Source organism: Delphinus delphis, chromosome 9 (genome assembly GCF_949987515.2).
Source record: "Delphinus delphis chromosome 9, mDelDel1.2, whole genome shotgun sequence".
NCBI lineage: Eukaryota > Metazoa > Chordata > Mammalia > Artiodactyla > Delphinidae > Delphinus > Delphinus delphis.
In genome coordinates, this window is record NC_082691.1 from 45,896,175 (window position 1) to 45,910,523 (window position 14,349).

At 42.3% G+C, this 14,349-nt stretch overlaps 1 protein-coding gene across 10 annotated transcripts in view; it reads left to right on the forward strand.

Annotated features, from left to right (window-relative positions):
- ICA1 (islet cell autoantigen 1) overlaps window positions 1-14,349 on the forward strand; it is a 145,647-nt gene that overhangs the window by 116,745 nt on the left and 14,553 nt on the right. For 9 of the 10 annotated variants that reach the window (XM_060020457.1, XM_060020458.1, XM_060020460.1 and 6 more), the window contains exons 10-11: window positions 2,232-2,284; window positions 5,094-5,126. In XM_060020457.1, the coding sequence (XP_059876440.1) occupies window positions 2,232-2,284; window positions 5,094-5,126 (86 nt within the window). The remainder of the gene's footprint in view (window positions 1-2,231; window positions 2,285-5,093; window positions 5,127-14,349) is intronic. The other variant, XM_060020462.1, reaches the window with a different exon arrangement.

Below are 14,349 nucleotides of genomic sequence, written 5' to 3' on the forward strand. Positions count from 1 at the left end.
CCACAGGTAAGGCCACCGCCATCCTCGCAGACCGAGTCTGCCAGGGTTTCTGACACAGGGTGACTGCTTTACTTCCTCACTTCTCTGAATAGATGTACTAAAATTGAGGCCAAACTCCTCCCCTCACATATTCCTGCTAGGCCGGGACTCACTTATCCCAAGAAGAGACCCCTTTCTGGGGTCTTAGGAAGGGCAACTTGTGAGGAGTTGGCTGGGGCAAGAGAGGGCAAAGGTCCCCAGTACTCCCTGGCCTCAGACCCAGCTTCCTGCTCTCTGGGATTTCTGCACCCCATCTATTCCTTTTGTCACCATCAGTTACAAGATCCTGTCCTAGATAGGAAATCCCCGGCTTTTCTCTCATAGAAGGAAATAACTTATTAGCTTACCTCACAACACATGTAGTACTCAGGTGTTATGATACACAAGTGTTGGGTCTTGACATTTTGTTTCTACGTGCAGACTTTCTGTTTCCTCCTCTGTGAAGCAGAGAGCAGCTTTGAGCGCAGGAAGTGACTCTCCATCATCATTTCTTGCCTCTTTACAGAGAAGCCTCCTTCAGTCATTTTTAAACACTGAGATGAACTTTTCAACATATATGCTGCATGATTCCTCAACTCATACAGCAAGGAGGAGGTTTACATGTGAACTTATGTCTTTTTCTGTTGAGATGTCATAGCCCGTGGGAATGGGGTTAATCTTGAGCTGGCTAACCTAGTAGATTACCTTACCTCCATTTGTTCTTCCTTTTCCACACAAAAAAGTTTAGATGACAATCTTGTGCTAAAACAGGTTTACATTTTTACTGTGTTTCTAAATCAGGTTTTAAATATCTTTTTTGTCTGACGGAAGTATTTACCACCAAGGGTAGCCTTCTTTAACTTAATTTATTTTTTTATTTTTTTGCGGTACACGGGCCTCTCACTGTTGTGGCCTCTCCCGTTGCGGAGCACAGGCTCCGGACGCGCAGGCTCAGCGGCCATGGCTCACGGGCCCAGCCGCTCTGCGGCACATGGGATCCTCCCGGACCGGGGCACGAACCCGTGTCCCCTGCATCGGCAGGCGGACTCACCACTGCGCCACCAGGGAAGCCCGCCTTCTTTAATTTTAAAGCAAATACTAGAAAATTTCTTTAGTGCAGAACAAAGACAATTTTTCACTGTAGGAACAACTATAGAATGTGCTCTGAATCTAGTACAATTGACTATATGAGGGGGAAGCAATTTAACCTATTACTGTTAGTAATGGTGATGCTAGCTACCATTTAGTGAGCACCTACTGTGTATGAAACACAATGCCAGGTGCTTTATTCATGTTATCTCAACTCATTCTCATGATGACCCTCCATGTAATTAACATAGGCATTTCCCTGTTGTGTTAATGATGGAAGTGGGGCTCAGAGAGGTTAAGGGACTGCCCATGGCCCCTAGTATAGTAAGAGGCAGGGCCTGGAGTGAGTTCTGGTGCCTTTTTTTCACCATATATGTTACTGCAATCAAAGTAAAGCATTAACTTTTACTTAGAGAGGAACCACCGAAGATTAGTTTTGGGTGATTAGTTTTAATTAATTTCATATTTCTTCATTATTTTTATTACTTCCTTTTTTAAAGCTCAAAAAGTATAAAAGTAACTAGTTTAAATGACAATGAAATTTAATAAGAATTTTGTTCAGAAATGGCAGGTAAAGTGAACCACTTTGCTAGGAGGGGGATTCAGAGGCGCCAGCTGAATCTCAGGGTGGTGATGTATCTGCACCATCATCTTACCCATGAATAGTGAGAGTTCAGTAGGCAACAGTCTTGTGGATTTGAGAATGATCCTGCTTTCAGCCTTATGTAATTTAGCTAACCTCCTGAGGTATCCTCTCCTGGAACACCACGAATCAGAATAAACACCTGCTTGTCCATCAGTTTTTTAACTATGTTTTTAAAGTGATAACTGTAAGTATCTATCTTTGTTATACATAACTGCCCACCTAGATATTTACAGAATATGTGCCTTGGCATGAAACTAAATTCAGACGTTAAGATACTACTAACCAGTTTTAGTACAGGGACAGAAGAAAGCCAGCAAATTTATTTCTTCTTCCAAAAATATATAGCATGTAAATGACTGTATGTTCATATTGTGTGTGTGTGTACGTACAGTAATAGATATTGTACAGAAAATCTGGCTCTATCATAAGTATAACATTTTCAGAACAACATTACTAAACTTTGTTTTTTAATTTTAAGGTTAATTTCATTAGAGGATGAAAACCAGCACAAGGAATCCTCTAGTTTTAAGAGTAAGTTTCGATTTTTATTTAGAATTGCTTCTGAAATACTGCTGCACAACAGCCAGCTCATTTTCTTTTTCGGTAAACTTCTTCTAGACCTTTTTTTCCAATTGAGAAAATTCTATATCAATTTGCTTCCTATCATTTAAGTTTTAAATTTTCAAATATCAGTGCTGTTGACCCTATAGCGTTATTGAGAGAGGTTGTATATTTTGAACTAGAAAACAGCATCATTAGTCATTTCAGCAGCAGCCTGTCAGGGGAGCATCACTATTGATACTATTTCTTTTACAACAGGTGATAACATTTCTGCTATTACCATTACGAGTTGTAACTGCCATTTGGGCTGTAGAGATGGTTGCAAAGAGATTACATGATGACATCAGGAGAGTTCGATTTTGGCTGTGTCATGGGGTGTGTATTGGTCATGGTTGGGAACAGATGGGAGAGCTCAGACACTGCTCTTCCAGGTGGTTCCTGGGCCTGCTCAGTACTGAGTGGCACCAGATCCCTCTGGCGTACTGACCCTCGTGTGGTCGGAAGAGGGATCAGAGCACTGGTGGACCAGACAGTGTGCTTTGAAGGGCTTGTCAACTATTCCTGCCTTCTGCTATTACAGCCCATTCATTCACTGGTGCGTTCTCGCATGAGGAGCATGGGGTAGGGTAAAGTGTGACAGAACTCAGGATGGAAAGCTGAGCCTTTCGCTGGGACTCAAATTCTTGGAGATGCAGGGGAAAGTTTTATAGGTAATAGGAAGAGAACTAAAATTACCCCAACCGCCTGTTCAGCCTGGCCCTCTCGGAATGTATCTGCCTCTGCCCTTTGCTGGGGCAGCCTTTCCAGGAGACAGGAGGGGGCAGATTATACCCTAGAACTCCCCCTCTCTTCCATCTCTTCCCTTCACACTCTGTCTTCCTTCCTACTTTGCCAACCACATCACCTACTTTATTCTTCTCCCATTTACTGCTTCCTTTGCTTTTCCCCCATCTGTCTTTCAACAGGGAAAAAAAAAAAAACTACCACTTTTTTGCCTCTACAGCTTGGCTTCGTGTCATCCCTTCGTGCTTGTATGCCTTCACTTACTCATGTACTTGTTCATTTGTTCAGCGGATGTTAATTGAGAGCCACCTCTGTGGCGGACACAGCACAGGGCTCTGGGCCCATGGTGATGGACCCTTCCAGGATGGGGATTACAGTCAAAAGGGGAAGCAGGTGGTAACCTAACAATTACACAAGTAACTGGGCAACTCCAACTTGGGTGTGGGCTGCAAGGGCGATGGGCCTGTGTGTTAGGGTGACTTCACCTGTTCGAGGGCATCGGGGAACTGGCTAAGTCAAGGCTACTGCAAGACCTATCAAAGCAAAAGAAACAGCCTGGGCAAAGACTATGAACCAGGGAGGACCAGGGGAAGGTCAGAGGAACAATGTCCTAGAGGTTGACGGAGGGAGTAAGTGGTAGAAGCCAGAGAGGCAGGCTGGCCATGTGAGAGTCTCTGACTGTATTGATCCACACCCTCCAGCCTCAGGATCATGCAGGGCTGACAGCACGAATCCTGTGGGAATCTAAGTAATCGAATAGAAAAATTTTAGTTTTGTGGGAAAAATGTAAACTCCAGTTGATTCTATTTCTATTCAAATTATCAATATAGATCGTTTATTTATACAACATGCGACAGTACAGGGGGATCAGATTTTCTCTCTGTGCCGAATGTTCACTTGCTTGTGGTAGCTGCATAATATTTTGAGATCGTAAATGTTCATTTCCTTATTTTATATATACACAGAACGGAATCCATTATAATGAAGTGCGATCTGTCCTTTATTCTGGGACCTGTAGAAAGTCTAATGTACCTATGAGCAAACCAAGTTTTAAGGTCGTTATATTGTGCGTACACACGCACACGCACACACTTTATCAGGCAGAAGGTACAAAGAGTTCCCATATATGCCCTGCCCCCCGCACATGCATAGCCACCCCCGCTAGGAACATCCCCCGCCAGGGTAAACAATCAATGAACCAACACTGACATATTATTATCTCTCAAATTCCATAGTTTCCATTAGGTGTTGTACAGTCTGTAGGTTTTCACAAATGTTTAATGCCATGTATCCACCACATGCAGAGTACTTTCACTGTCCTAAAAATCCCCCGTTGCTTCACCTATTCAACTTTCCCTCCCCCAAACTCCTAGCAACCACTGATCTTTTTATTGTCTCCATAGTTTTGCTTTTTCCAGAGTGTCATATAGTTGGAATCACGCTGAATGTCGCCTTTACAGGTTGGCTTCTTTCACCCGTAATCTGCCCTTTTATTTTAGCGAGGCCCACGTGGCTGAGGTTCCTTAGCTCACCGTCACTCGATCTTCTGGTACTTAAGTCACACATTTGTCCGTAGAAGGAGAATTGTTGATCAGTGTCATATAGTTTTCTACCAAACAAAACAAGGATTCAGGGCTGTTAACTCAGCATTCATTGAGAGCCAGCAGCTTGGGTAAATTATCATCTGAGGACCTCTGCTTCTGTGTGAGTGGGTTTGTGGATACTATTTCTTCCTGAAGCCATGTATTTACCTTAGCGTTAGTATATGAACACACACACCTTTCTGAATCGGTGATAACCAAATGCATGTGTTATATTTACAGCTGAAGATGGAAAAAGTGTTTTATCTGCCTTAGACAAAAGCTCTATACATAATGCATGCTCAGGTAGTCTAGATTAAGGAAAACAACTCAATTTTAGTAATTTGACTCAAACTCCTTACAAAATGAAAATGACTCAATTTTCTTTTCTTTCTTCTCCTGTAATGAACCTATAGATGAACTATTAGACATGAAACTCGAGGAAGGTGGTAAGATTTATGCATTTCTTTGGGGTTATAATTTGTTTAATATTTTAAATACTGTTGTTACATGCAGGAAAATGTAATTTTTATCTTTTGAATAGCTTTGCATTCCCAAGCAATTGTTTTTAGGTGACTGTCATTTGTCTTTATAAGTGACTTCAGATATGCTCAAGCACAAATAGTATGTGTAGATCTGTCATCTTTAGTGTAATTACATAATGTTCAAACTACTAAAGCTAAAAGCTATTATGTCAGAGGTTGAATGCTGGAGTAGAAAAAAAACATGGCTTTCAGAATCAGACAGACCTGAATTTAGATATGGTTCTCCTAGAAATGATCTCTATGGCCTTAAGTAACTTGCTTCATACTTAAACTCTTTTAGCCTCAGTTGTTCTCATTTGTAAATTGGAGCCAGTAGCAACAGTCCTGCTGGGTTATTGCCAGGATTGGAGATCAAGTATGCAAAGGGTTTTTCATCGTCTCTGACACAGGGACACTCTCCAAACGGTAAGCAGAGATGGTAGGACTAGAAATGTTGCCCTGCTGGGACTTCCCCGGCAGTCCAGTGGTTAAGACTCTGCACTTCCACTACAGGGGTCACGGGTTTGATCCCTGGTTGGGGAACTAAGATCCCACGTGCCGCGCATAGTGTGGCCAAAAATAGATAAATTTTTTTTAAAATAAATAAATAGATTATAAATTATGCATTTAGGCAATTTTCAAAAAAAGAGAAATCTAATTAAAAAAACAAGAAAGAAAGAAATGTTGCCCTGCTGATATACTGTGCTTATCTTCATTGAACCTTAGTTAAATGCACAGGGAAAGCTTGCCTGGCCAGGTCCCACACCCAAGTTCACCAGACCTAAAATCATTTACTAAATAACCCCCCACAAGAGATTCCAGAACTATGGATTTGGATGAGACATGCCTAGTCTTAAGCGATCCCAAGAAATTGAGTGTGTTCAGCTTGGTCATAGCCTTTGCTTTCCATCCTACCCCTGAGATTCTCAGCCAAATTCTAGAGCATCCCTTGCCCTGGGTGGCTGGCATACCGTCTGCCCTGGTCTTACAGGTTTCTTACAGGACTAGAAGTGGGCCAAGGTCATCCTGCCAGCCCCAGTTACCTAGGGCTGATGATTTTCTCTACTCAGTCTTTGCTTGATTTGGATTTAATTCCCAGAGTGTGAGAGGAGAAACTCTGGAAAACAGGACATTGGTTAAAGTTTTTTCAAAATTGGAAAGGCATCACAACTCTAGCACTAAGTTTCCAAGGCTTTAAAAAAAAAAAAAAGTTTCCAAAGCTAAGGCATATAAACTTGAGGGCAGAAACCCACTTTCCTTATTAATTTTTCATTCTAGGCAACACACTGTGCAGTATTTCATGAATGTCCATGCATATTTATCAGAATGTCTACTTATTTGTAAATACTGAAATCACACCAGGGTATGAAAGTAAAAAAGCAAATAATTAATGCAGATTGCCATTACATGGCCTATATTTTCATAACAATGTTTCTCCCTTGGCTTAAGGATAGAATATTTTGATGAAATAAAAGTGCTTTTAAACAAATTATTTTTTGGAGGGGGAAAATATTTCAGTCTTACAAAGGTGAGATAAGATAATAATGTAACAAGTAATAGGTACCCACTACCTAGTTTTAGCAAGTCTTAACATTTAACAGATTATTTATAATTATACATAAGCTTCAATTTATTTTGATAGGAATATGATTTATCCTATTCCCAACCTCTTGTTTATATAGTTTGCTCTTTGCTTTTATTATCTCCTATTTAATTTCATTATTTTAATAAACATAATTTTTGAGTAGGTGGTATATTCACGTTGGTGCAAAAATCAAAATGATATAAACGTATACAGTAAAAAAAACAAAAGCAAACCTCTCACTCCCATTGCTGCTGCCCACTCTCCTCTCTATTCCAACATTCCCATCCCTTAGTGCATCCCTCCAGTGTTTCTTTACACAGACACAAGCACATTTGAGTCTATAGTCTCGTGTTTCCCTGCTTCTTCCAAAAAAAGTTTCTTGGTTTTGGTTTTTGACTTTTTAAACTTGGTTATAGTGGTATAACACTAACCCAGTAGCCATGCCTTTCTTCACAGAATTAAGTCAAATGCTAACTGCCCAAGATACAGGCTTACTTTCATGAGCTTCTTCTAACACATGTGCCAAGATATGTTGGAATAAGATTGATATCTTTCTCCTTACTTAAAACACCTCATTGGTTTGTAGTTACAATCTTTGTTTCCTAGAATTGTGGCTCATATACTTTTTTTTTTTTGAGCACTCGACTTAATTCTGAAGATAAAGAGATGAATGTGCTCTTCCTCAAAATGTGTACTTGTTCTCAGGCAGAAAAATTGATTTACAAATTTTCTTGGTTAAATGCAGTGTCACATAATTTCTCCTTTCCCTTTATCTCTGCCAACCCACAAAGCCCCCCCTTGAGTCACCAGCCGTGCTTTCCCTCTATCTGCCTCTTATGCGCCCGCAGCCCCAGGGGTAGCATCAGCTTAAAAATTAACATGGCCACGAGTATAAAAATATTCTCTCGGTGTACAGAGAACTTGCGGTGATGGAAGAAAAGAATACTCTTAATTAGTTGACTTCCAAATGTGTGCCCTTCGGGAAACTGCCAGAAGGCCCAAATCCTGAATTAAAATACTGATTATAATATGTAAGACATTAAACAATCAACAAATAAAAAGAGCTTAATCCAGGGATGGCTGACTTTATAGGACTGGGGGAGCTGTAAGCTCTAGCACCCTGCTGCTTGGAGGCTGGTTCACCCCCAGTGGTGATTCTGTTGGACAAGTCATGGCTAAGCCCTGGTACAGTGTTATCAGAGAGCAGACCGCTTCTGTCTACAGCAAGGACACAATTCTTCAGGAGCCATGGCCCAGAAAATCACTCCGACTCAGTGTCATAATGAAATGTGTTTTCTCCTACTAAATCGATAAGGTAATGGAAAACCAGTATTTGGCCAGTTTATACAAACATTTTAAATGAAAAAGAAACTGAGTGACATTTTGAGGTACTTGAAAGTGGCTCTGAAATCACCTTGTGACCACATGTGACAGTCCTTAGTCTCAATTCACAAGTTATAACATGTAAAGTCTTATGTTCCTCAAAGTTGGGCCAAGAAAAATAACTCTCAGATAACGGAACAGAAAGTGGTGGGATAAGGCAGAAGAGAGTTACATGAATTCAGCTCACCTAAATCTCCTAACTCGGCCTTATCCAAAATATCCCTCTCTAGGACAGGACTAACTGGACCAATTTTAAAATGGTTTGATTGTTCATATTACAATGAAAATGTTTGTCTTTGGCTGCTTCCTTGGTTTCTCTCTCCAGATTTGCGATTCTAACTTCTGGCCAGTTAGCAAATGACTGAGACACTCACTCACTAGCTCCCACATGTCTGGGTGAGAAGCTTTAGCCTGGAGCAGTAATCTGCATTTCTGTCCCTGCACCCAGGTCCTGCCCAGTCATTCAGAACTGTCTCCTGTACTTACCTATATATATATATGTAGCTAACTAGGGGTCCCATTGCTTCCTCACAGCCATGTGTCAAACACTAAGCTCATTATCTTTTCTCATAAACTTTCCCTTCTCCCTGTCTCCCTCAGTCTCCTAGGGAGAAAACTGCTGGCTTGGTTCCTTTCATGAGATAATGGTGTACCTTAAAACCAAATACTGTTCTTATTGGATCACCTTATAGTCTGTAGTGTTCTATGTAGCTTTACCCCTGCTCCAGGTATCAAGTTTTCCAGTAATACTGCTTGCTTGTTAAGCTCTAATGCTACAATGGAGGAGCAGGCTCATCAAAAAGTATTCGTTTTGTTTTGTTTTGTTTTGTTTTGTTTTTGTGGTACGTGGGCCTCTCACCGCTGTGGCTTTTTCCCGTTGCGGAGCACAGGCTCCAGACGCACAGGCTCAGCGGCCATGGCTCACGGGCCCAGCCGCTCCACGGCATGTGGGATCTTCCCGGACCGGGGCACGAACCCGTGTCCCCTGCATCGGCAGGCGGACTCTCAACCACTGCACCACCAGGGAAGCCCCAAAAAGTATTTTTTGAGTGCCTACTCTGGGTCTAACATTGTTGGGGTTTTTTTCTCTGATGGGGGAGGGGTTGTTTGTTTTGTTTTTTGTTTGGGGTGTGTGTGTGTGTGTGTGTGTGTGTGTGTGTGTGTCCCAGAGAGTGGGCAGGGTGGGTTTTCCTCCATCTGCTATTACTATCCATGTCTTTTTTCACCAGAAGGGAGTTTTTAGAAGCAGTATTCTTGAATTCCAAACAAGTACAATTTGTTACCAGAGCCTTTTATAATGAAGACTATTTTTCTTGTTAGACAGCTTCGTAAGGTGGTTTCCTACCCAAGTGTGAGGATAGTGTTGGTGTTTGGGGTTTTTCATGTGTGTTTCAAGCGTGTGGCCTTTACAATTAGTCATAATGTTGAGAGTGGGGACCAGGGAGCAAACCAGAGTGTCTTCCTGTTTCACACACAGATGAAGGGAACTTCTGTGACATTTATCTACTTGTTTTCCTGTGCTCTCATTTTGGGTCTGTGTAGTTATGTTTCCATCTTCTGTGTTCCTAATTTCTGCTGAGGTCATGAACCTCAGTATGATTTCAAAAATATCACCCGAGTGGGCTGTCACCTGGCTCCTACATTAGGTTTCTGTCACCCACACTCAGTCTGAACTTGAGAGCTTCCTCTGAAGGTCAGTTTTCACTCAATGAAAACTCACTGGGTCAGAATCATTGTTCCTAGGGAATGTTTTCCCAGAGGCATAGGGTTTTTATTTTTGAATCCTTGGGCAGGGCAGGGCAGGGTAAACGTGCTAAGTGGTTCTGTCATCTCGACCATTCTGCCATGGTGCCTGCAGCTGTGAGCTTTGCCTAGCTACCAGTGGAGCCATATGACCTCAGAAACCCTACAAACTTTACAAAACTTAAATATTTGTTTATATATGAGATCCTTAATAGGCTCTGAAGTGAAAGCAGTGTGGTGCACTGAAAAAACAATTTGACCATGGGTCTCCAGCCATATAATTTATAACTAATAAAGTATATGACCTTGAGGTCACCTAGCCTGGGTGTATTTTTCCTCATCTGTAAAATGAGTTAGAGGAGATGATTTATACGATCCCTTTCAGTTGAGTATGACTCTTCTCTTTGGGCATCTCATTGGTAGAAAACAGCAGGTTCCCAGACAGGAAGGCAGGAAAGCATGTTTGAGGAATGGCAGTCGGAGGAGTTTTGCTGAATCGTAGGCTTCCCTGAAGGCAGTGTCGGCTAGCTGCTGAAAGAGCTGCCTTAAAGCTTGACTGTAGTGATCCTGAACCCACCATAAGGAGTGTTACTTCACTCAGGAGTCAGAGGGGGCCATTGAAGGTTTTTGAGGAAGGGAGTCATAACCTCACAGCTGAATTAAGCAAAGGTATACAACAGGAGGGTGCCTTTTATGGAGCGCCAGCAGGTTCGCCAATGGGCAAACCCCTAAGGGCCCCCAGGTAGGAATTTGTCATCCAAGTTCAAGAAAGAAGTTGGAGTTGGAGATGGAGATTTGAGAATGCTCCCAAGCAATGCTGGAACCATGAGAACAAATGAGATCTTCTATGTAGAGAATGTAGGGAAGAGAGAGATGTTGGCTTAGGAAGAAATCTTAAGGGCAACCAGAATAGGAAGAGGCAGCAGGGAAAGTATTATCAAGGAGATAGGAGGACATCCAAGAGAGCCACTTGATGGGGACTCACAGGAGATGACAGCATTTCCAGAGCGGGCATTAGTGCAAAGTGCTACAGAGGTCAAAGCCTGAGAAAAGGGGCTTGGAATCTGCCATGAGGATCTCTCTGTTAACCTTCAAGAGGGCCACTTCAGTGTAGGTGGGGGCAGGAACTTGATTACAGACAGCCCCAAAAAGAGTGGTGACAAAGTAGAATGTGTGGCTGTAGAAGAAAGAAGAAACTAGGACAGTGAGTTGACAGGGGGTGTGTGGGGAGAGACAGCACCATCAAGTGAAGATTGACATTGTTGGCTGTGCACACACCTGAGGTCAGGGAGAGGAAGCCTTGGAGAATGAACAATTACAGATGCTGATGTTGGAATAATACTGGGAGCAGAGCAGGCTCCCACAAGCATGGGGAGAGCATAGGGAGGGCTAATCTTGCAAAGGATGAGGGAGTGCATGAAGGGTCGTAGAGCTGGAGGCCAAGCAGTGAGAATTTGAGTATGTCACGTGTGTTGCCCTTTATTTTTGTAGTACTATCTGCGGTTGGGTTACTGATAGGAAAGTAAACATGGAGACTTGAGAGCCAGCAAGGGCATGAAGGGAGCTGGAAGGAGTATCTGTGGATTTGGCCCCTGCAATCTCTTTGTTCATTCTTTAAGACAAAGGCAGGGTGGGGCTCCGTAACCCAGGAGCAACGCTTGCTCATCTACACGGTGGAGGCTGTGACTCCAGTTGTAACTGTCACCAGGCTTCTCTCAAAGAGCTTATCGTATGTCTGTGTGTCCTCATATTCTCACAGTTGAGTTGAATTATTTCCAGAGAAAATGATAGCATGATTCTTAAGAGCCAACTGACTAGTGTTATTTTTCAAGTCTTGACTTGTCTGGTTACAGACCTAAACCTGTCCTTTTTCACTTGTGATCTTCTTACAAGTTATGTACAGTAATTTCAAGCATCTTAATTATCAGGGCAATAATTAGGAGGTTTCCCTGTTTTCAGGTTCAAGTCAGTGTCAGTGTCATTGCTTTCAGCTAACAAGTTTTCTTAAAAGAGAAAATATCCACAGTGCAGCCTGCTTTAACTGTTAAATAACCAGGACACTAAGTAATAGACCACATTCAATGGTAGACCTTAGACTAAATCTCAATTCAGAACTAGCTCTGGACAGTATCATCCTCCCCGTGGGTCCTTTTCTTATTTCAGTCACTAAATCTGAGTTGGATAGGATAGATTATTAGTTGGGAATCATTTGGTTGGAAGTAATAGAAATCCTTCTCTAAATAGTTTAGCTTTAAAATTAAAAGAGAATAAAAGAATGTATGGATATTGGTCCATGTAACTTAGGTGGATTGACTTTAAGCAAGGCTGTATCCAAGGGCTTAAACAGTGTTGTCAGGATTCTGTTTCTGACTCTTCCCTCCCTGTTTGGCTCCATCATCACTGGGAGCTTCAGCTCTGCATCTTTAGAACTTAGAATCCCAAAGAAGAGAGCCCCTTTTCCTTCCAGCTTCCATATTCCAAACTCAGGGAAGCCCATCCCTGAGCCAGTCACCATGCACTGAGAAATGAAAGACTCTGGCCAGCCTAGGTCACACATCCACCTGGGATGAGGTGGTGAGGCATCTTAAGTGGTATCTCACCAGGATCAGAGGAGAAGGTGTCTCCCCGAAGGGAAACTAAAGAGGAGGAAGAAAGGGATGCTAAGTTAGCAAAACCCAAAGAGGTCTACTCTAAATACCATCACACAAAACCTAAACAGTAAACACAAAGAGCCCTTCCAGTCTGTGGTTATTTTTGAAAGGCTCTCAAGGTTTATTATTTGTAGTTGCTAATGTTGGTTGTGATTTTCCCTGGATTGACATCTAGATGAAAGCAACGAAGGCTCCCCCAGGCTTTGACTCAGTGGAGAGCTGTAAAGTGACTTTGGGAGGAATGCACATAATTTTCAATGTTCCTTTAAAGTCATCTGTTTCTCTAGGGTCTGTACATCGACTTGAATTGTTTCCAATAAAAGGAGTTTGGTTCAGCAATCATCTGGTTTCAGTCAGGCCAGAAAGTAAACCATGAGAAAAGATTTGGGCACTCAGGACCCAACTGAAAGTAGGAAGTACAGAGATTTGTGAAGTTAATAGATGTAAAAAGGGTGATGCTGAGAGAGACTGAGGGGGAGGGAGGAAGGACACCCAAATGCATGTTGATGGACACACCCTGTCACAGCCGAGGTTCCTTCCTTTGTTCACAGCTGTGAGCTGCCTCACCTCTCCTGCCCTGCCTTCCCTACCATGCACAGGCCTAAGTGGTTCCTGCACTACTCTGTCACTACAGAACTGTCTCAGAAGCTTGTTTAGTAAAATGCCATTTTCCCAATCTTCTCACCACCACACCTACAGGCTATATCTTAGTGCAAACCTCTGTGATAACACAAACAAGAAGAATGCTTAAATTAGACAGCTGTCCAATTAAGGTGGTATTTCGCCACTATTTTTAAACCACAGTGATATGAGCATGCCTGGACCCCTCCCCTCCCTGATGGATAGCCAGTCTGCACAGCACATCCAAAATCCCCTCTATCATAGATCTTTCTATAAAGTATAGTTGAAAATAGATCCAGTAAAGCCGACAGAGATATAAGAGCTTTATCTAATTCATGTGAAGGCTTTTTAAAAATTATCTCATATATTTGAGGGAAACCTGTTCACCTCACTTAATATGACAGTGTCAGCATTACCATCTAGCTCAGAGAAAATGTAAATCATGATTGTTCCCTCTCTTCATGACTTAACAACAAAAATGTTTGTAGTTTCCAAGTGGCAGTTAGACACCATAACAAAGCCAGAGTTTAAAAAAATCATCAATTCTTGGTTTTCAAAATATGTAGAAAACTCAATGAAAGGTTATAGGATTTGTGATAGTAATGCCCCCATTCTACTTGTACTCACTATTTAGTAGTTTGTCATTGTTCATATTCTAAGAATGAATCTCAAAAGTCTTCCTTCTGGACTGGCAATGAGGTTTCAGTTGTATTTCTTTTGATCTTCCTGATGATATTCAAGTGGGCATTATTAATAAAATTTTATAGATGATAAAACAGAGGCCCAGAGGGGTTAAGGGTCTTGCCAAAGTCACACAGCAAGTAAAGGAAGGTCCAGGGGCTCCTCCTTTGGTCCAGTGCTCACTCCAACCCTCCAGGGCTGTGTCTTTGGTCTGTGAAGCTCATTCTCTAGTGGTTCCGTGTGTGATTTGCCCTGTTTTCCTGTCATTCTTTCACCGCTGCCCTCAGGCAAACCAGACCCACTTTTCCTTTGTTTTATGCACTTGAGGTGCCGCAAATGAGACAGGAAGCAAGGATGTCTTTCTTGGTCATTGTTAGACTTCCTGATACCTCTGCTCCCATCTCCCTGGGTCATTCCGGGCATGGTGAGGCTCCCCTTCTCATCCTGGTTGGCAGGGCAGGCTGCCACATGGTGTGTTGGTTGT